We start from the raw sequence: 22,911 nt of genomic DNA on the forward strand, positions 1-22,911 counted from the left end.
CCTGGGCTGCATGACATGTGGACACCTAAGGAACCAGCTGCAGTGGTCCTCTCTTGGCTAGATCCCTCTCACCTTGGGAGTCTTCTTTGCAGAGAGCCCCCAGGAGGCTGAAACCAGTGGCCTGGGCCCCGGGGGCCTTGCTGGGCCACCTCATCGACCCAGCTGCTCAGGGTCTCTTGCTGGGCAGTCCAGGCAGCCCACATGGGGCCAGCCCACCTGTAGCCCCCACTGCCCTTGTGCACAGGGGGAGAAAGCCTTTGTGCGGACCCCCCTTTGCCTGAGGCTTGGCCCCTCCAGGAGAAGATTTGCAGGGTCTGGTGCTGGTCCGCACTCCTGGCGGAAGTTGTGGCCACCAACAGCTGGGACCCCTTGGTGCTCAACCCAGCGGAGATGGGGGCCAGGAGGCGCAGGACCCAGGTGCTGCCAGTGCACTCTGGGGGCTGGGGGTGCATGGGAGACATGCCAGGTTATGGGAGCCCCAGCCATGTCAGTGCTTTTCCCTCCTCGGGCCGTGACCAGTCTGAGCAGCCCCTCAAAGCTCTCCTCCAGGTCGCCTCCAAGAGCAGCCACTTCTGCATTGCCAGGGAGGGCTGTGCTGCTGGCCTGTTCTGGAGCACAGGTCCATCTTTGCTAGAAAGGAGGATTTCTTCTTGTTTCCTACCTTCCTGTAAAAGAATGGGGAGTGACCACCCCTTGGTCCCCATGTTGCCATTAGTTGAGGCTCCACAGTTCTGCTCCAAGGAGAGCAGCCAGCCTGGGAGAACATCTTCCTCCGGGATGGCTGCCCTGCCGGGGCAGGGCTGTTGGTGCAGGCAGGACCCTGCGCCCCACCTCCGTCACCCAGGGGCCAGTCCAGTTCTGACCTGCCTGGCTGGACAGTGGAAGAGCTCACCGTCAGGCAAGGCTAGGGCACAGTGGCCCTGGCCAGGACTGGGTTGCAGCACCACACCTTGGAAATCCTCTCCTGGGGCCATACCTCAGGCAAAGGTCTTGGCCTTGCACATCCTGCGGCTGAAGGGCCAGAGGAGCCCTTGGAACTTCCTCTTCTCTTGATGCTCTGTGGTCTCAGTTTCTGGCAACCACAAAGTCAGGCCAGTCTGGCCCCAGAGAGGGAGCAGCCCAGCTGTGTTGGTTGCGGCTCCGAGCTGGGGCAGGATCGTAAGACGGGCATTGTTTCTCCTGCTGCATGGGCACAGCCTGGGCCCTGGGAGAGTTGGCATGGAGCGTCCCTGCTCCAGGATAGTTCTCCAGGCCCAGGGAGCAGATGGCTCTGTTCACTCTGTGCCCAGCGAAGTGTCTGTGCCCAAAACCCAGCACCCCGGGGGCCACCCTCTGAGATCCCTCCCTGGTTCCCAGACACTCTCTGAAGTCTTGTTGGTTCGTGACATCCTTGGGGCTTGTGCCTGGGCAGTGGGCCAGCTGGTAGGCCGTGGAGGGTTATTTCCAGCCGTGCAGGATGACCACCCGTGGCTTTAATGCTCTTCTCTCCTATTTCCTGATGAGGCCCTTTGCTGCATTCTTCTTCCTGCGTGCTTTCCTTCTGCCCCTTTCATCAGATCTGCTGTGATGTGGTGGTTGCTGGGGAGACTGGGTTTCAGACCCCATGTGTCATCGAGAGTTTGGAACCCCATGCCGTCCAGCAGTGAGGTTACTCTACAGGAAGTGGTGAGGGCCACCAAGAAAACAGGCCCCTCTGCAGGGCCGCGCACGTCTGGAAACCACTGTCCGAGTCGCTTCTGCTGCCACCGCCCCCTTCAGGTTCCCGCCCTCCTGTCGCCGCCGGCTTCCCTGTCGCGGCCAGTTGGGTTGGATTTATTCCGATGGGCTCTATGCACTTAGCAGTTGAGAAAGTTATTTGTCATTTTGCTATAAAACATCAGACACACTGTGACCTGAGCAACTGTGACAACAGAGAGTTCAAGCACAGTCTGGAATTTCAGCGACATTTACAGTGCTTGGAGGTCTGGTGTCTGCAGCATCTCCTTAATCCCGTCTCGATCTGGCACCCTGTCTCAGGGGCCTGCCCATGTGTCTCTAATGGCTGTTAATAACAGCTCCTCGGGCGCCCTGTATGCCGACGAAAAATCCGTCTGAAGCTTTTGCATCTCATGTGGCTGTTAAAAATTGACGTTCCTTTATTGATGTAACTGGTTCCTGCCAAATACTTGGGGACAAATAAAGGTGGCTGAACTCAGAGACAAGCAAAGAACCATTTGTTCGTGGAATTGCTGGCCAATTGATGTTGTAGTTAAACGAGCTGTCGTTTAAAAGAATCTTGAAAGAAAGAAAGGAGACTGTTCGGAGAAGTTAATGTTCGGAGTGACTATGCCGGGAACCGGCGACACAGCCGTTCTGAGAGTCAGAGTCGCGCGGGATCCCTTCTCCAGCCTCCCGGCCACGTCCTTGGAGAGCCCCAGCCCGCTTCGCTTTCCCTCCTGCTCCCTGAGCTCTGGCCGCCGCCTCAGCCTTGCTGCTGCTCCATCACATGCCCTGCTTCTCCCCGCCTCTGTATGTCCACTTGCTCTGCCCTCCGCTGCAGACCCCCTCTTCCAGGAAGTCTTCCATGAGTCCCATCCCTTTGTCTGTGCTCTCCCAGCCATGGTGTCTGCCTTGTCCGACTTCACACTGTCACAGTTAATCAGGTAACGCTCGTCTCCACGGCCTGAGGGCCTGAGTCTGCCTTGCTCGTCCTGTGATCATAACACTTCACGATGGGCATGTAGTAGGTGTGCAGTGGGGCTGCCGATGGACTTGATGAATGAGCCCTAGGGAAGCTGGGTGCGATGGATCCCTCCCAAGAGCTTCCCTTCCTGGATCTCCCTGGGTGCTCCCAGGAATACTGGCGTAGTTCTGGCCTGTTGCCCTGCAGACTAATTACTTTAGACAAGTGCGGAAGATCGAGGAGGCAGCATCATCGATTTTCTCATAAAAGTGCAATTTGTAAAGTGAGAGGACCTTCCTGGCAATACCTCAGCCATCTTTGCTGATGGGCCCTTGTGGCCCCTACAGAAAGAGTGGAGAGGGTCTCTCAGGTGACTTACTCTGTAGCAGCCCCCGATCCTCCCTGGTGTGCACTTGGCTCCTGGCCCACTGTGGGGCAGGCGTCCCCTCAGCCTTGGGAGGACTGGAGCCCTCGGCTGTGCCCGACGTGGTCAGGCAGGAGCGCCCTGTCCTGGGCCAGCGGAAGACAGTGAAGAAGGCTCACACTAACCTTAGGGCAGGTGCCAGGGACCCACCTGGGAAGGCTGCCCACCTGAGCCCCTCCCCACGCCTGCTACCCTAGGCCAGAAGCAGCACCTGCAACCAGGCTGGGGGCCGAGGAGTCAGAGGGAGTTCTGGGCCCCTTTATCCTCAGGCTTTCCTCTCCTCCCCCAGCTCCCACCCGCCTTTCTTCCTCCCCACCGCTTCCTGGAGTTAGCCTCTTCCTCCACACCTGCTCCACCCTCCTCCCGGGTGATTGAGGGAGCCCAGGGATGCGAAACCCGTGGACACCGAGGGCCACTGTATTCATTCTGCTGCGCCATTTTATGTAAGGCACTTGAGCGTCTGTGGATTTTGGTATGTGAGGGTGTTCCTGGAACCAATCCCCCACAGATACTGAGGGACCACTGTGTTCATTGCCAGGCACCAGGCAGAGGACCTGCCCAGAGCCTGCAGGGGACACCAGTGTGCAAACTGGCCTCAGACTTGGACGAACCCCTCAGTGGGGCTAGTGTAGGAGGGGGACACCGTGGGAGCAAGGTGTGAGGGGCCAGGGTGGCCCTCTGCCTGTAGCCCTTAGAGATTTTTTTTTTGAGGAAGATTAGCCCTGACCTAACATCTGCTGCCAATCCTCCTCTTTTTGCTGAGGAAGACTGGCCCTGAGCTAACATCTGTGGCCATTTTCCTCCACTTTATATGTGGGACGCCTACCACAGCATGGCTTGCCAAGCGGTGCCATGTCTGCACCTGGGATCATAACCGGCGAACCCTGGGCCGCCGAAGTGGAACGTGCGCACTTAACCGCTGCGCGACTGGGCCGGCCCCAGCCCTTAGAGATTGTGACCCCCAGGATGCTGCTGGGAGTGAGAGTGGAGGGTCATCGGATTAGGTCGTAGGATGTGACAGCATCCAGTCCAGGTATGATCGTCATTCCCATTTCACAGGGGAGGGAACTGAGGCCAGACAAGCATACTCGGGAGCTGGGAACCCTACCACCAGGGTGAGCCCTGCCCGGGACTGAACAAGGGGGACTCTGGGGGCCCTTTGTCCCCCGGCCAGGCCTGGGCCCCGATGGTTCTTTCTTCTGGGCTGTGGCTGGGTGATGTCCCCACATCCTGACCACCTGTCTGTTCTGAGGGGCCTTGGCAGCTGGAAGTGACAAGGGAGGCGAGGTGACCTGGTGAGTCACCCACCCTGGGGCCTCAGCTTGGCTTCCAGATTCTGTTTTCCATCACATTAATTGCATTTATTATTCATAAACTTCTAAAACTGGCTTCTGGGGCCTCAATTTTCCACGCCCCCCCCCAGGCTGTCACAGCTGAGGCTCCTCTGTGTTGGCTCGCTAGGGCTCCCCTGTGGCTTTGAGCCGGGATCAGAGGCTGGCTCAGCCGAGGGCCCTTTGAATTTGGAAATGAAAACAAAGGATCCCCGGCTTGGTGGTTTCCCGCAGCCTCAGGAGGCTGAGCCTTTTCTCTCCTCTGTCTGGAAGAGCCGGGTGACGGGGGAGCTGTCACCTCCACCGCCCGCACTTGGCCGCCCCCCAGTGCCAGAGGCTCTCTGCTGCCTCCTTTGTCCCACCTTGTCCGTCAGCATCTGCTGTGGCCGGCACTCTGGTCTTCCCTGCCCCTTGTGCTGTGGCGGGCCTGTGCCCTGGGGCTCCTTCCCTGTGGAAGCTGCGGTCTGTCTCGGCTCCTCGTCCTCAGGCTGTCCTCAGATGTCTTAACTGTCCCATGTTTGTGTGGCCCGGACTGCCTCGTCTCAGGCCTTCTCTGGAGCAGGGAGAGCAGGTCTGAGGAGGCCAGAGGGGGCTACACCTCAAGAGTCGCTCACTGGACCTCCTCGCCTCCGCCTGGCTCCTTCCTGATCCTCTTCCTGAGGCCCAGCAACCGCTCAAAGGGCGTGACCCTCCCCAGCCACTTGTGGACGCCCCCAGCTGGCAGCTTTCTCCCCTGGTTGAAGGAGTCTGTTCTTCACTCCCCTCGCTCATCCTTTCCCTGATCAGGTGTCCATTTCTACAGAGGGCTCTACTTGTTGGAAGGACAGTTACCTCTGAGGGGCGTCAGAGCCCAGTGCAGCTCTCTGTTTCTCAGAAACGCGTGTTCCTGCCCTGGGGCCCAGGGAAGGCCTGATGGGCTCTCGTCCCACGGGAGAGGTCTGACTTTAGGAGAAGCCGTTTCTGCCTGCTTTGACCGCAGTGACCCAGGGAGACAGGAGGGCCAGGCGGCTCCGAGGCCAGGTGAGGGGCTCGGGTTCAGGCCTCACTTCTTAAAGGGATGAGCTTGAAAGTTTCTTGCCTGCCAGGGAAAAAATAGCAAACATAGAAAACAGAGATGCTGGAACAGTCACTTGAAGACGCCTGGCAGCATCCGCCAAAGCTGAGCATTAATTCCACTCGTCATCCAGCGGATTCACCAGAGACACATACGAGAACGTGCTGTATGTGGACTGGGCGTGGACTGGGGGTACTCTAAACTGGGGAACTCAAAGCCCCCCTGTGGAGATGGATGAACTGTGGTGTGTTCACACGATGGGTACCGTCAAGGAGGGAGAACCAGCAGGTCATTGCTGCACGGAGAACATGGGCGGACGGCTCTCACGGGGGCCGTGTTGAGCCAAAGAAGCCAGACTCAAGAGGACACATCCCCTGTCGTTCTGCTATGTGAAGTTCCCCAAGAGCAAAATTTTGGGATGGAGGAGCAGAGCGCAGGGAAGGGGGCGGCGATGGCTCCCACGAGGGGACTAGAAATGCTGTGTCTCTTGATCTAGGAGGTACGCGTGTGAGATTTCATCAGTCTCGACACCTAAGATGTGTGCACTTCACTGTATGTACGTTTCAATAGATAAGTTTACCAAGAACCAAGCAAACAAACCAAGCCTGTAAAGCAGGGCTGCCGCCATCACAGTCTGGACAGAGGCTGCTGCCTGTTCCTTGTCTTGAGTGGTCCTTGTACCTTCCAGATTTGCAGGCATCTCAGGAGCTGCAGGCTGACGCGCTAACTGACCGTGTGCACTTTCAGAGTCATTCTCTTGGCTGGTCAGAGAAAGAAAATGAAAGTTAAATGCAATTTAGGGAAGTACTGCCCGGGCTGTCTGTTAAAGCCAGGACCTGAACATTGAGTCGATTAGAAGCAATTATAAAAGGGACAGCATTTCTTAATGTTTCTCATTTGACAGGAAGGTTTTTAAATATGGGGCATTAGTTAATAAAAAGTCCCCAGAAGCCTATTGTAATATATTACCTAATTCCTAACAGTTTGTAGCCAATGAAATAGGTAAAAAGGGAATGTAAAATTAATATATAGTTATTATTAAAATTGCCTTATAAATTAGTTAAGTCCCCTGGAGGTACAAAGTGGGCCTCATTATTCTCAGACAGTCTCAGGGGCCTTGGTGTGCCCTGTGTGTGAGGAGTGGGAACGCCCCCTTAGCGGGGAGGGCGGGCTCCGGCTCTGTAGTTGAAGGATAAACACGCGCTCATGCTGAAGGAGGCGAGAACTCACAGCCAGACTACAGAAATTTCTTGAAGAAACCTCTTCCGTAGTTACTGAAGTTTCTGGGGAGGCAGACAGTTTGATGCATCGTCGAGTTTGTTCTGTGGCCGAGGCAAGGAAGGCTGGGAAGGATCTCCCGATTGACATGCGTTGGAATGGGTTGGGGGCCACACACAAGTGTTTGTGGAGCTCCTGGGACCCGCCTGACCCAGAACTGGTGGGTAGAAACAGTTCCCTTAAGGTGTGTTTGCCCCGAACACCCTGTTGCAGGCAGAGAGAGTGGGCCTGTCACCACGTGCCCAGCCACAGCTGCAGGCCGGCACAGCTCAGGGGGCCGAGGTGCCCGTGGAAGAGGTGTGTGTGTGACTCGGGCAGCATGAGGGCCGCCGTCTCCAGGCTGCACCTGCAGGGAGCCCCAGCTTCCCACCTTTGCCGTGCAGCAGTGTGTTTCACTGGGGATTTAGAAGCCACGAATGGAAATCCGTTCAGATCCGAGCCGTTTGCTGAATCCGGGTTTTCTGCCTACAGGCATTTGGGGAATGCCAGGTGTTTTGCATTCTGGGTGATTTGCCCCATACTTGTCAAATCTGTTGGGAGTGGCAGGCTCGCTTCCAGGGAACAGCACAGTCCACAGGCAGGGACGCTTCCTGCTGTTCCCAGGGGGACGGAGAGCTAGGGTCTTCCCAGCGACAGCACCAGAGACAGACGCAGTGCTTCAGAGCTGCACACTCTGCCCCGTCCTGTCTTTGGCCCCCTCCACTGCAGCAGGAGCCCAAGTCGTCTGTGTCTCCCTAGGGGGTGGGTGGTCCACTGAGGGCCATGCGTGGTGTGGGCAGCCAGAGGAAGCAGGCGGGGCTGTGTTGCAGCCGGTCTCTGACGTCCCCCACTCCCACTGCAGGAGGGAGACCTCCTCGGGCAGAACCCGATTCCAGAGAAGAAAGATAAGTGGGCTTTGGAGGCATTGATGAGCAGACTTTCCTGTGGCTTGGGTTCTTCACACCCTGCACAGTCTTACCTGCAGAGTTTGTTCTGAATTGTGGTCCCTCAAGCCAGGCTGAAGCTTTCTCAAGGTGTCCCTGTGAGTGGCAGGCAGTGTGCACTTGCGACCCCTTGTGGCAGCTTCTCAGAGTCGTCCTGGATCATGGCTGTGGGTTGTGTCCACCGGCCGGGCACACGGACAGAGGCCCTATGGGGCAAGAGTGAGGCCAGGAGAGCTGGTCTTTAACAGGTAGACTTCATTTCTTCCGAAAAATATTTTCAAAATGAAAACAGCTTTCTCTAATAAAAAAAAATATTACACATGCCGGTAGGAAACTCAGTCAGTACAGAGCATAAAACAAGACATAAAACCTGTGATGCAGAGGTTCACTCACTCCTGTTGCTTGAGCAGACGCGCTCTGGAGCTCTCCAGGGGCGCAGACAGACAAACTTTGATCTGCTGGGATCACACCAGGCGGAGTTCGTTCCTCCTTCTGTGTGAAGTGGAAATCTCTTCCTTCAGTGAACCAGGGCACACTGCGCCTGTGGGGCGCCGCGGTAGCCACTGAACCACTCCTCCGGGGACAGCCGGCTGGAGTCTGACTTTCCAGCACGAACAGTACTGTGATGCTCAGCCTTATCTAATCACCTCTTGGTGTTTAACTGATCAATCTCCTTGGGGTCAGTTCCTGCAAATGGAATTGCTAGGGGAAATTTTGAAGCACAGAACCAACTGCCCACTAGGAGTTGTTCTCTCACAGCTGGGGATGGCGGTAATATCTGGGGACCATGTGCTTCCGGGGGATTTTCTCACTTAATCCCATGAGGTGGGGAGCAGCAACCTCCTCACTTTATAGGACTCAGAGCCAGGAGGCTGTAAAGAGTTGGCCCAAGATCCCACAGCGGACAGATGGGTCCTGAAGGAGCTAGGTGGCCTCTCTCTAGAAACTGCTCTCAGCCACTGAGCTGGACACACACACACACACATACCCCCATGAGTGCCTGTGTGCCCACTAGGGCCTCAAAGCTAATTGTGTTGTTTTTATTAATATTCATCTTTACCATCCTGATAAGGGAAAAGTAACACCCCACCTTGATTTGCACTTCTTGGATGACTGGCAAGGTGAGACTTCTCTCATGGGTGTTTCTTGGGCGTTTGTCTTGATAGCTTTTCTTTCTTTGGCACAGTGTGCTATTGAGACGTTTGTGATTGACTTACTGATCTACAAGGGCACGTTATAATACGGCTCTTCATGTTACTGCTCTGTTTGTCAAAGTATTATTCCCAATTTGATATACAGAAATTTTAGACATGGTCAAATTGATCCTTTCCTGTATAGTGTATCACTTTTGCATATAATTACATAGGCGTTTTCTACTATCTCAGTGCAATTCAACTGTTTGCATGTGTTTTCTTCTGTCTTTATGATTTTTTGTTTAAAAAGTATTTTCTGTACAATTCTGAAATATTTCAACACTGGTATGGTTAGGATAACATATCCATTTATCTATGTGGTTTTATTTTTTATGTTTAACGCTTTATCTAAAATCCATTTAAGAGTGATGAATAAGCAAGAATTCTGGCTATTTTGCCCCCATGAAATGGCTGGTCAAACCACTGTCTTTGGAATAATGTCTTTACACCACTGACTTAAAATTCCACCTTTACCGTATTCCACATTCCTGTGTGTTTTATCAGCATAGAATAGCCCTTGCTGCAGTGACAGCAAAAAGCCATGGCTCAGTATTCAGCACAGTGCAAGTTTATTTCTGGCTCATGTTGCAGTCAGGCCGGGCCCCATAGCTCTCCTCCAGCAGTGTTGAGGCTGCTTCCATTGGCCAACTCTGCCCGCCTTGAGAGGGGAGAGAAAGCACAGAGGACTGACATCTGCTCTTAAAAGCCTTGCCCGGAAGCAGCACTCGTCACTTCCACTCGTGCTCCTGTTGGTGAGAGTCAGTCACGTGGTTCCAGCCTAACTGCAGGGAGACTGAGAACTGTGCCCAGAAAGAAGATGTGGAGTGGCGAGCACGGGCCAGCTCTCCACCCAGGGCTCCTCCTGGAGGGGTGGGGTTAAGGCTGTGTGCGTGTGCTTGTGCATGTGTGCGTGTTCTGTCATGATCATTAGACCCGTTCAGGCTGACCATCCTTGCCATCGTTACCCTTTCCTCGGATGTACTAAGGGTCTACTGTGTGCACATCAGTGTGTCCAGCCTTGCTACAGGGTGACTTCGGCCTGCCTCTGGGAGTTCCCTTTGAGAGTGGTAGGGACAGAGGGCAGGTGCTGGAATAGCCGTGTGCAGAACTAAAAGCCATGATGGGGTATGTGTCAGAGGAGGAGGGGTTTCCCCCGTGAAGGGCTTTCGATGGTGAGGGTGGGGAGAGGCCGCCCAGAACCCCCTCCGGCCACTGCCTCCTGGGTGGGCAGGTGGGCCAGGAGGGGACCTGGTTAAAGGCTAACAGGGCAGCCAGGTGGACTGGGGGGAGCAATGAGGAGGGTCTGCAGTAATCCTGGAAAGAGGGGACCTGACGGGGTGCTGGCAGTGCGTGGGCTTGGGATGGTGTTGGGGGCGGAGCCTGGAATGGACAGCTTAGGGTGTGCTGGGCAATATGTGGATGCCCAGGGTCCCTGCAGTGGCCAGTGTGGCAGATGGGAAGCACACCTTCATGGTGCACCCTCCTCCACATCCTCCAAGCTGTCATTGCGTTTTGTGAGCCTTCTAAATTTGAGTGGGTGATTTGGTTCCTTACACGGTCACTCTGATGAGATACTCGGCAGTGTGTGCGGGTTGGGGGGGCGGCGGAATGGAGAAATCAAAGGCCTTCTCTGCCTCAAGACTGGACAGGAGAAGGGAGACCCTGACCCTCCTCAAATAACCAGCGCTCCCACCTTGGAGCATGACCCTCACAGGCCGGGAGCCAGGAGAGGGCTTCCGAACCACACGGTGCGCCGTGACTAGATCGGTCTGCCAGGATGAGGGCGGAGGTCCTGCACGCCCTTTCGTGGCTCTGAAGCTCTCTGAAATGGGACTTCACACCCCAAAGAATTCTTGGTAGTTGTCTGCTGGCTTTGGTTAGCAGTGTTAGTACCATAAAGAAAGAATATGTAACTTTGCATCAATAAGCAAAGAATAATTAAAATATAATTAAAAGCATGAATTCTTATAATTATTGGCTTTATATAATGTGTATTTAAAAACAAGACATCTGTTAAGGCTTTCTTTTGAATCTTTACAGAAACCAAGAGAGGGTAGCATTTTAATGAAAAATGGATTAGTTCAAAAACAGCGTAATCCCTTTGTCATCATAGGACTTAGACCTCATAAATTAGCTATTGATAAATAGGGTTAAGTTACCAAAAATTTTAATTCCTGGGTATTGCAGGAGTATTTTTAGGAACCTGCCCTGCATCTCTGGGCTGTCAGTAGGAGAAAGGCTCAGAGCCCATGAGTTAGTTCTTAAATTGCCTTTCTCATCCTCTGTGGCCCCAGAGTGGACATCCCGCAGCAGGTTTGGGACAGATGGGGAGCACCTGTAGCTGTCCCACCTCCCGGATGCTGAAGCCCTGGAAGCTGGCATCGCTCCCTGAGTGTGTCCTCGCCGTGCTGAACCATGGCTGAGGTCCTCTGCTGAGTGCCCGTGGGAGCACAGGTGTGAGCACACATGGAGATGGGCTACAGGCCAAGCCCCTGCCCCCTTGGAAAGCATCCCCACCAGCAGCACCTCCCCTTTTCAGGGCTGATCTTTCTATAGGGGCAGCGTGAGTGCAACCCCCATTTATCATCTTAAGTGGATAAAGACTTTCAAAGTGATAAATAGCACTCCCATTGTTCCTTCAGCCACATGTGACTAAATAATATTTGGAGTCATGTGTGGCGATGGGAAGGCTCATTAGAAGAGGGGTCTTCGGCAGCTCCCTAAACAGCTGATATGCTGCCATGAAACAGCCACACGCCGGTGCAAAGAGCTGTTTCCACCAAGGGCCTGCCCCGGCTTGGCCCTGCCGGACCGTGTCTGGGCCTCTCTCCACAGCCGGTTTGGGTTTGACCTGGGCTTTGTGGCTCCTGGGCGCTCAGGAGAACTTTCTCAAAGAGGAGGCATCGTCGTGTCATAGGTACCTGGGGTAGTCCTCACCTAGTGAGGGATCATTGCTCTCGCTTACTGCACGTGGCCGGGAGTCCTGGGCTGCAGTGACATAGCTCCCCTGGGTCCCTCCAGCCTCGAGGTGGCCTCGGCCTCCTGCTGTCCGCTGACCCCAGGGGTACTGGTTCCCTGTTTTCAGTCCTGTGCCTAAAATACCCGGAGTGGTTTGTGTATACGCTGGGCCCGGCCGGGGCAGTGCCTGCTGCTTCTCTTCCCTTCCTCCCTTCAGAGCCTCGAGCAGAGGGCCATCTAGGGAGACTGGGGACACGAGGCTCAGGAGACGAGGCAAAGTGAGCTGGGCCCCACTGCACGTGGCCCACCGATTGAGAAGGGGAAGGCCACAGTGCTGCCCAGAGCTGGGCCTGGCTGGGGAGAGAGGCCCCTGTAGAAAGGCATTGATCTAAAATGATGCTTTGCACAGAAAGTTATATCTGAAACGACACATTTGTGAAATACTTGAGGATCGTGAGGCTGAGAAGAGTTTGAGGTTTGGAAATAAAGTAGTGCTGGGCTCTGCAGAAACAAAACAGAATACCCTGGAGGGCTTCCGAAAACAAAGCCCTTTCTTTCTCTAGAGGGGGTGACTTGGGGCTGGGGGCCTGTCCTGACTGCCCGGGGTGCTCCGGGCCTTGTCCCCTGCAGGGGTTGTATTCAGGAAGCGCACCTTTTGCTGGACGCTTCCATGCTTTGTTTCTTCCACTGGGGGTGGGAGGGGAGTCTGTGGAGTTGGGAGAGTGGTGGCAGGTGGTGCCTCCAAGAATGCTCTGGGCAGGGTCGGGGGCCGCCGGGCACCTGAGAGAGACAGTCGTGCCCCGACCAGGCTCCTCTATGACCCGACCTCAGGACGAGCTATTAAGTAAAAGAAAGGGAACGTTGCCCAGCAAGGCTCCAGCCAGGGGCTCTGCGGAAGAGAAGCCCTTACTCGCCTGCGCTGGGTGGCCGAGCAGAGCGACATGGTCAGAGCTTGGCAGCTGCTTGTCCAAGGCCCTCAGCAGCCAGGTTTGCTGGAGGTGGCTTTGTTCCCCAAGTGCTAAGGACAGAGAGCCCCATTTGGCCTTTGTGGCCCTTTGGTGGCCCAGGCTGCCAAGCTGGGGACAGGAGCAGGTGAGGGCGCAGACGAGAACCTGGGTTCTGTTTGAGTCATCCCACCAGCTGTTTTCCAGAGACCGGCAGACGCCATCTGGGGACGGGGAGCTTCCAGCCCCGTGTGCCCCTGCCCAGAACTCAAACAGGCTTTTCCTCAGAGAAGCCTCAGAGCAGACCCTCCCAGCCTCGGTCGTTCACCAGCCACGCTCACGCCCGCCAAAGCCTGTCCCACTGGGAGTGTTATTTGCTTTATAGTTTCTTGATTTCTTTACTTTAAATGTATTTTAAAAGAAAGCTTTATATTCCTGTCATGAGTGAAACCCAGTATAATTTGCCATAAATGGGAGGTAACACTTTAAAATAAATAACTAGTACATAAAAGATGTTTCTCAGTGTCCCCCATGATGCCGTCTCCTGGACTCTTGTCATGCTTTGGGAAATACTAGCTCAAAGAAAGTTGTCCTGCAGACCGGCTTCTCTCCCCAGCATCTCCCGCAAGGGAAGGTAGCTCTGGGTCGCGTTGAACAGGAATTGTCTCCCTCCTCCCTTTCCTGCCCATGCAGTTTGAGCCTCTCTAGATGATTCCTAGGGCAGCCTGGTGCATTTCTAAAGAGGGAGTTTTCAGTTTGGGGCTGAGAAAGGTGTTACTGCTGACGTTGTCAAGGACTAGTGAGATTTGGTCAGATGCGAGCAGACGTTGATCCCAGATTAAGCCAGAGAACAGTTGGCAGATTTTGCCTGTGTTTACACAGCTCTTCCAGGGTCTTCCAAAGCTGGCCCTTCCCACTTGCTCAAAAGTGTCAGCCCCACAGGGGTCTGGATTCACAGATCTGGAATTTTCCGCTTGAGCCATGTGCTGCAGGTTCCAGGTTTTGTCCTCCTGTGTGTTGTCACCACCCGGGCCCCAGTCATGTCCTGCCTTGTCTGCAGGTCCTGCCCCAGGTGTCCTGTGCTTCTTTAGGAGAACCAGCAAAGAAGGTGCTAGAGAGGGTCATAATGGGCCAGCTGCTTGCTCCGTAGCTGAAGGTTAAAACCACTGGCTAGTGTCCTTCATATATAAACTCTTTAAGATCAATAAGAAAAAGATGAACATTCCATTTTCTAAAAAAGAAACAGGCTATTCAGAAGGGAAGAAATAAACATATAAGCATGTTCAAACTTGCCAGTTAATCAGTGAGACAACAAAATACTTCTTTGGTTTGCTGCCAGATTCGCAGTCCAGTGGGCACACAGGCCCCATGCTGCACTGCTCAGGACCCTGAAAATCCTTCTGAGCTTTCTGGGGTCTGTTTGGTAGACATGCACTGAGACTCAAAAATGTGCACATATGCAATAATTCTAGGAATTTAGCCCAAAGACAGTGAAAAGGCGTATGGCCACGGGTGTCTACCGTAACACGGAGGTGGAAGCAGCCTAGATAGCTACCAGCAGGAAGCTGGTTAAGTGAATTATAGTGCTGCCCACGGAACGAGTTTACCTATGCAGTCACTCAAGAGAAATGCGCTGAAAACCTCCTGTGTGCCCGTGCTACTCTATGCTCTGGGCAGTCTGCAGGGAGCGAAGCGGAGAAAATCCCGGCCTGATGGTGATGGGAGACGAGAGGATGGATGGGTAGATGGCTAATATGTCGATGGTGGTAAAGGCTGACGGGAAGGGAGTACTCTTTATCCAGGGGGCTCGGGACAGGCATCCCTGTGAAGGAGACATTGGAGGAGGGACCTGAAGAAGAGAGAGCAAGCTGTGGACCTCTGGGACAGACAGTCAGGCAGAGAGAAGCGGGCTCATCTGGTGGCCCTGAGGTGGCAGCTTGCCTGGCAGTCCCAGGAGTAGCAGGAGACAGACTGAGAAGATGAGAGGACATGGGGGATGAGAGGGAGGCAGGCTGCTCACGGGAAGCTGGGCTTGGGTTTGAGCAGAGGAGTCCTGTGATCCTACTTAAATTTGAAAGGACCCCTCTGCGGAGCACACTGTGTGGGGAACAAGGGCTGAAGCAGGGGGCCAGCTGCACCACTGTCACCATCAACCAGGCGAGAGAAGATGGTGCCCTGCACCGGGGACGAGCCGCGTTGGAGGGGAGAAGTTGTCAGGTCCTGGACACAGTGATAGCACTAAAAATAAAAATAGTGTAGACATGTATCTCTTGACAGGGAAAAATGTCCTTGCTTTAGCAGGAACCTTCTCTGGGACATCCTGGCCCTCGTCCAGGACTGGGTGGGGCCATTTGTCCTTATTTGTCCTTGCAGACCCTTTTCAGCTCAGTCAGGCCCTGTGCACAGGTATGAAATGGAAGAAGTTATAAGCCAGTGAATAAATTGATGCAAGTACCTGGAAAGACTGGCTTTCTCTGCTAAAGCTGAAGCTACACAAAGTCCTGGGACACAGTTTTTCCACTCCTGGCCGTGTGCCCAGCGGAGATGCGTGCGCATGTGCCCCAAAGGACGGTCCAAGAACGTCCACAGCAGCACTATTCGTGATGCCACCATCTGGAAACAACCAGAATGTCCACCAACAGAAGCATGGAAGGTCATCGGGGTCCACTCCACCAGTGGAACACAGCCAGCACTGAGAGTGAGCAGATGGCATCCTGCCCCCCCCAGGGGGGCCTCACTGGCGTAATACGGAGCAGGGGAGGAAGCCGGACACAAAGAGCTCCTATTGTTTGATGCCATTTACATCAAGTTCAAAAACTGGGGAAACTGACCTGCAGTGTTGGAGTCAGGCCACTGCGAGAGGAGGACTGACGGGTGCTGGGCGCCCAGGGGTGCTCACTTGTGACAGATTGCTGTACAGGGTCCTTAGGATTTCTTTCTCTTTCTGTATGTATGTATGTCCAACTTCAATCAAAAGATGACTTAAGAAACAGCTTGCAGTTAATTGTTTTTAAAAATCTGTCTTTGTGCATAAAAAATGCCTAGAAGGATATTCAACAAAATATTTGATAGAAGTTATCTCTGGGAGATAAGATTATGCATGATTTTTATTGTTTTCTTCTGTGTAGAGAAGTCCTAAGATCTCTCTCATGTATGAATATATCGTACATGGGTATTTCTTAAGTTTCTTAGCAGTCTGATGCAGCCAGGGTTTGGACAGCTAAAGGGATAGAGTGCTTTATCAGTAACTGATATGGAGGAATTCCAAAACTCAGCCTAATCAAGCATGGCAAGAATAAAGGGGAATATTTGTTAATTGAATGTTATGTTATGTCCTCAGTTATGCTTAATACAAGATAGGCAATTTAGAATTCCCAATTATCCAATTAAAATGCTAATTACCTCGTACCTTGATAACGTCCTCGGGAGTGTGTGAACAGCTTCCCTGGTGCCCCTTGCCTTCCTGCCGTGCCCACTGCCGTCTCTGCCGCCGCCCTGGTCTCAGGTGGTGGAGTCTCCCTCCTGACCTCCCTACCGGGGGCCTGTCCTGAGCACCAGCTCCTGCTCCCTACCAGCCCGCCTGGGCACTGTCCTGGGACAGCAGGCTCTGGCCCGGGATTGGGTGGGGCCATTTGTCCCGGCAGACCAGTTCTCAGCTTATTTTGGGCCCCAAGCACAGATGTGAGGTCGGGGCCCTGGAAGCACGGCACTGCGTCATCCACCAGCGTTATTTACAGAACACAAAGCCTTGCCCTGTTGGGACAGCGGCTGTTCCAGTCTCCCCACCACCAACAGACCTGAGGCTTTGCAGGCATCGGGGTCAGAAACCCTCCAACGCAGATTCCACAGGGTCCCTGACCACAGCACAGCTAGCTCTGAGCTGCAGTTTCCTCAGCTGCAAAGGAGGAAAACCATTCCTCCCTGCAAGGATTGATGCGAATGCTAAAAGCTGTGGATGTTTCCTATTGGCTGGGCCTGCGGGAGGTCCTGAGTGGGAAGACCTTGTTGCCCTAAGTCCAGACTTGGGTAGGGGCAGCAGGAGAGGGGCCTGGGGAGGCTCAGGGAGCACCAGGCAGAAAGAAGCTGCTGATGGTGGAGATAGTCACTGCAGCCATTGTCTCAGAAGGGTCACAGAGAGCTCCGTTACAGGAGCTGGGGCTCTCCCGGGAACTTGGGCAGAACCCTGGACGGGATCCTGGAACCGCCCCTTCACGGGAGGGATTACAGTGGAGGGGGCTCTCCTGCCAGGTGCGTTCTGATGACACCCTGGTCACCCCAGAAGAAACAAGTGGAGTAGCATCTTGCCTTCCCCTGGGAATTCACAGTAACTTGGTCTGCGCTTCCGGTTCCACGTGAAGGACGTCCTCCTCCTCCTGCCGGCTCCACGTCTCCCCAGCTGCTGCCTGCACTTCGGGAAAGTGAAAAACACTCCGCTCGGCCTCGAGGCGACTCAGGGCTCCTCTCTGCAGGACCACGTTTTTCTTACTATCAAGAATTTTCCTTTAGTGAGTAGACAGACCTTCCAAAGGTGTATCACACTGATTACATAGTTCTGGTCATTTTCACCCAGAAAATAAAGTAGGAATTAACTAAGTAGAACATGTGTGAATTGAAAGCGACCCAGTGCTGCGACAGCTGCTCAGAACACAGTCGCTGGGCTCAACGGCACAAGACACTTACACTCCGTCCCTCTCTGTACACGCTGCTGAGACCCTGGCCCTTCCTGAGGAGGCAAGACTTCTGGATCCACGCGTGAGTGGGGCAGAGGCAACTGGTGGGGACCATATTGAGGGAAGCCCGTGTGTGCACATCTGTCCCGGAGACGCTACGTGCCTGTTGGCCTGTGCGTCGGGCTGGAGGACGCTCAGAGAACCTGCTGCACTGGAGTGTGTGGGCGCAGGTGTCTGGGCCATGGGTCTATGCCACGCTTCTGTTTGGTTTTAAAGGAGTAGCCAAGAGGCTGTGTCTCCAAGTCCAGCCTCCTTTCCTGCAGCCTGCTGTGTGCTCTCCCTTCGAGGCCTCTGAACAGTGAGGGTGGTGGTGGCTAATGTGTCCAGTCCGTAGCGCTCACTGTCTGTCAAGCATTGTTCTACGCATTTCGTACATATTAAATCACTAATGTGGCACAACAGCCCTGTGGGAGGTGTCATCCCGTTTTATAGATGAGGGGACCGAGGCACATGGATGAGGAACATGAGGCCATAGAGCCGGGAGGTGGCAGGGCTGGGATTTGGCTTTGGCGTCAGGGGCAAGGACTACAGGACAAGGGACACGTGGGAGCCCACAGGCCCGAGGGAGTGGGGAAGTCATGAGGCACCTGCTGAAACCGCAGTAACGGTGTTGTGGGCCTGCGTTTATCTGAGAGCGCCTTGGTCCCTACCCACCTTCCCAACCCCGTGTCCTAACTGCCCACTCTCCTGGACCCCCTGCTCAGCCGAGTGGCCTCCGCTCCCCTGCCCATCTTCCCTTCCACACTCCTGTTCCTGGCTCGGCCTCCTGGGACCCCAGCGTGCATCGAGGTCCAGCCTGGGAGGGGGATGATGTGGCCAGTGCCACCCACAGCCCCTACTGACCTCCCTGGCTGGCGCCATGTGCCATGCTCACACTTGTGCTGCTATCTCAGCGACGCTCACTGCCCAGGGCAGCCCTTCTGCATTATCTTGGACAGCTAATGCGTTTTCTGTAGGGCTGTGGCTATCTCCTCATCAGACGATAAACCTCAGAGGGCAAGAGCTGGGCCGTGTGCCCAGGAGGCCTCCGTGGGCTGGATTTTCAGACCTTGGGGGAGGACCAGCAGTGCTGTCCCTGGAGATGTGGATCTTGCAGATCGGGATCCGCTGTCCCTCCCTGTCAGTCATCTCCAGCCTCTGACAAATGAGCCTGTCCCTCTGTCGCTGCAGTAACTCCATCCACCTCGTTATTCACAGCACAGACTCCCAGGTTACTTAAAGGTTCTCGTTACGCCTGAATGCAGAGCATTCTCTTCCTGTGTCTGCCTGGGAGAAATGTATAGGTGACGGTGTCAGAGGAATGGCTGTGCGGGGAGAGTGTCAGGGACTGGGGGCGGCAGGGTGTCTGTGAGGCTGGTGGAGGGATGCGGGCAGACCCCTGCCCTTCCCACTGCTCATCAGGAAGCCTCTCTGTACTCGGGGAGGTGATGGGGCTGGCCACATGCCTTGTCAGGGCACTGCCCACCCCATCCTCCACCCAGGCGAGAAGGAGGGAGCAGGGCGAGACCCAGCAGGACACTTGTGCAGCATGTGGGAGTCACAGATTGACTGAGAGATCAGGCAGAGGTGGCCGCTGGGGCCACTGACCCTGCTGCCTGTCTTCTTGTCTGCTGTCCTCTCATGGATAGACCATTGTTTCTGAAAGTTTTGTTTTGGTTCTTTGTAAAATCTGCCTGTTCTGTTTTCATACTGTACTTTAGGTACCAATGTCTCTATCTGATGATTCTGTTATCAGAAGTCCTTGGGGGCCTCAGCCTGCTGCTTGCTGTGTCTGATAACTCTTGTGGTCTCTTTTTGGATTGTGACTTCATCTTCAGTGTGTGGGGTTGCGTTTATGTATGTGTACATGTACATATGGGTACATATATGTGCTTATATGTGTGCCTATATGTGTGTGTGTGCACAGATCCTGGCTGGCCTGGGTTCAGGGTGTGGCCGCCCAGTTTGGTTTCTGTCTGCTCCTGCCCGTGTTCCAGGTGTCACCAGTCAGGGACCAGGTTTTTTGTTAGTCTCCTGGCTTGGAGGTTTCTGAACCATCCAGGTAGTTCACAGCCAAGCCTGAACGCTGTGGAGGACAGACCCGTGCTGTGAATTCTGAGGGAATGTTCTTTATTTTTTCCCAGAGCCCAGGCAAGCTTCCCGACTGCCTCCTTTGGTGCTGCTGGGTTTTCTCTGCGTTCCCTTCTGCTGAGGGCGCTTCCCTGCCCAGGCCCCAGCTGTGCTTGGGGGCGGGGCCTCAGTTCAAGTGCCCTACTTCTCATGTGCCTGAGGCCTCGTTGCTGTCCCCACATGGCAGTGAAAGCCGAGGCCTCCAGGTCCCCGAGACTGACAGCTCCCTTTTCTTTCTGGCCTCACTTTCCTTCCCGTCGTGTGAGCTCTGCCCTGAGTGGTGGAGGTGGGAAGGTTTCTGGCTGCATCCTCTGCTGTCATCTCGTCGTGGCTCCAGAGGGGCCGATGGGTAGCTTACGGCCGAGTCTGGCCACACGCTGTGTTGGTCAGTCGCTAGGCCCCTGGGTTAGAGTCAGCTGTCCCCCCGCCTGGCTCACTGCGCCCTGTTTTCGCAAAGGTCTAGAGGAGTCTTTATTAAGCGCTTCTTTTGCCACCATGTGAGATATCTGTGAGCCGTCCCGTGGGAACCAGGTGGCTCTGCTGCTGCGGTCCGCCCTTGCGGCCCGAGCTTGCGAGCTCTGACCACCAGGCTGTCACGGAGCCTCACGTCAAGCATGTGGCACCCGTTCGGTGCCCCGACTCCTCATCCCCGACCCCTTGAAAGTCAGAACATGTCAGACTTGGGTCTTTCCCTGGCCCCCTGGGCTGCTGCACTTGCCCCAGAACTTGGGTGTCTGTGTCCACAGCCCAGGCCCGAAGTCCCAGAGGGCGGGTCCCCGGAGGCGTGTGAGCAAAAAACCAGGGTCCCCTTGCATCCACCTGTTACTGCCACCAAAGCATCAGTTTGTCCTCACGTCACATCAGAAAAGTTAATTTAGAACAAAATTAGGTGCTGAAATCCCACTGGAAGAACTTCAGAGCCTTCTAAGCAAGGGGTTTTCACCCCTCCTCTTTCTAACCTTCCCCCCCCCATGCATGGGGCGTTGTCCACATGGCCGGCACAGACCACCCAGGGCCGGGCCGCAGTTTGCAGGTGACAGCAAGATCCGCCGTTCCCTAGTTTGGTGCTGCTGTAAGCTGTGCCTTTTACTTAAACAAGGCCGGGGCGCACAGTGCAGGCGCTTTCTTCTGAGCAGACCCACACATGGGGAAGGGCCTGGTGCCAAGACTGGCTAAGGGGCGCCACCCACGCTGCTTCCTAGGCTACTGTAGAAGGTTCTCGTTTGTTCATCCGCTCACACAGATGGTATGGCCGTCCCTCTGCCGTCCTTTCTGAACCTGGCCATTCCCAGTATGCCTGCCGCCGTCTGCCTGTGCCCTGTCCCAGCAGAGGCCCACCGTCCACATCCCCTCTGCTGCTCCCTGAGGCCAGCTTCTGTCTGGCCAGGCTGTGTCTTCCAAGCTCAGGGAGTACTCGGCTCCTTGGCACGTGGGCATCTTCCCCTCCCCGTGGCTCGCCATGCGGAGTCCCGGTGTCAGGCCCTGGGGTCTGGGCAGAGGGCAAAAGTGTGCAGAGCCATGCTCAGAGGCTGCCTGCCAGCGCTTGGCACAGGGGGCCATGGCACCCTCCCGCCGTGCCTTGGTCTGCCGTCCCCATGGCCTCTGGGACTGGGATGGAAAATGATGGCAGCTTCAAGTGCTCCTGCCATGAATACAGTCAGCTGAGGAAGGGCATGCAAGGCTCTCCCATCCCTGGCAGGTCCTGAAATGCTTTATGTTGAGGAAGTAGTTCACCCGCAGATGCCCAGTTATCCTGTGAGGTTTGTCAGGCAAGTCTGGAAGCCAGCTGAATATGGCAGAACCGTTCCTGAGTAACGACAACTTCATAGCCAGTCGTAACAATTATATGTGATTTGTGTTTACAGTGCCTGGAAGATTCGACTCCTCCACGGACGTTCTCTAAAACAGGCCTAGAATGTCCCGGGCTCGATCACCACTTAGCACGCCCACAGCGGCCTTGGTGTTCTGAGGACAGGGACAGCGGCACAGCCCTGTGCTTGGTCCCCCGCCCTGGTGGCAGGTGGGCAGGGCAGGGATCCACCTGCTCTGACTGCTCAAGGGCCTGCCCCTCGTCCTCGTCCTCCGGGCCAGTGCCCAGTGGCTCCTGCTCTCTTTTCCCTGTGCTCCTCCCCGGGATCAGGCCCAGGACCCCGGGTGTGTCCAGTGCAGGGGCCAGGAGAGCTCTTGTGTTCCTCCCTGGCTGTGTGTCCAGCCTCTCCCAGTGGGGTATGTTGTGGCCACTGGACATGGGAGTCACAGGGAGACACTCCCTCCAGCCCTGCAGAAACTGTGGTCCCTGCCCCAGCCGGTCTTCCCACAGGGCCAGGGCTGTCCTCCAGATGGGCCTGGGAGCCTGGGCAGCACCACAGCATGGGAGGTGGCGAGCTCTTCAGCCTTGCTCCCTCTCCACACTGACCTCTGTGCTTCTGTGGCCTGTGGCTGACCTGGGCTCCAGGCTACAAGTCTCATAGACCCACGCTGGTTTGCCCAGGCCTTCCTGCAGATGCCTCCGACAAGGCCTGGGCTGAGGCTTTACACGGGGGCTGGGGGCGTGTGGGCTCCAGTGAGCCCTCCCTGATGCGTCTTCGTCCCCTGCAGTCTCTTCGAGCACTACTGCTACTCCCGGGGCGGCATGCGCCACAGCTCCTACACCTGCATCTGCGGCAGGTAAGTGAGCATCCTGGGCCACGCGGGGATGATCGTGGGAGAAGGTTAGGGGAAGGTGAGGGACCCCCCCCGTCCCCCAACTTAGATGAAGCTGCTCTCTCCCCACCCACACTAGTGCCCCCCTGAGCCTGGAAGTCCGTCTTCCCTCCTAAGCTCCAGGAGCTGAGGTCGCTGCAGCCTGCCCCAGGCTGTGCTGGGCGAAGGAGGGAGCCAGCCCGCCACGGCCCTGCCTCCCTTCCTGTCTCCAGGTGGCTGCTTCTCCAGCCACTGTTGGCCTTCCTCACCCCTTCCACTCAGGCACACACCCAGTCGGGACCAGGCTGTGACCTCAGGCTGTGACAGTGTCTGTGTGTAGCAGGAGTGGAAGGAGCTGTGTCAGTGCAGCAGGTCATGGCTGTGTGTCTGTATGTGGGTGTGTGTCCGTGTGTGGGCGTGTGGGTGGTGCTGTGGCTGTGGCTGTGCGGGGAGCATCCATGAATATCGGTGCAGCTTGTGGCTGTAAGTGTGCACTGCTGTGGTCTCTGGGGTTTGCACAGCTCTGTGCCCGTCTCTGTGGCTGCGTGTGCCATTATATGTGTGTTTTTGAGGAGCACGTCCTGGCCCCCCATCCCCTGGGCTCACCCCAGCCCGTGTCCCCA

The 22,911-nt window shown here is 55.4% G+C and overlaps 1 protein-coding gene across 2 annotated transcripts in view; it reads left to right on the top strand.

Annotated features, from left to right (window-relative positions):
• Positions 1 to 22,911, top strand: part of PEPD (peptidase D) — a 119,093-nt gene that overhangs the window by 72,748 nt on the left and 23,434 nt on the right. For both annotated transcript variants that reach the window (XM_046681643.1, XM_046681644.1), the window contains exon 10: positions 22,205 to 22,273. In XM_046681643.1, coding sequence (XP_046537599.1) covers positions 22,205 to 22,273 — 69 coding nt within the window. The remainder of the gene's footprint in view (positions 1 to 22,204; positions 22,274 to 22,911) is intronic.

The sequence above is a fragment of the Equus quagga genome, chromosome 13, assembly GCF_021613505.1.
Source record: "Equus quagga isolate Etosha38 chromosome 13, UCLA_HA_Equagga_1.0, whole genome shotgun sequence".
NCBI lineage: Eukaryota > Metazoa > Chordata > Mammalia > Perissodactyla > Equidae > Equus > Equus quagga.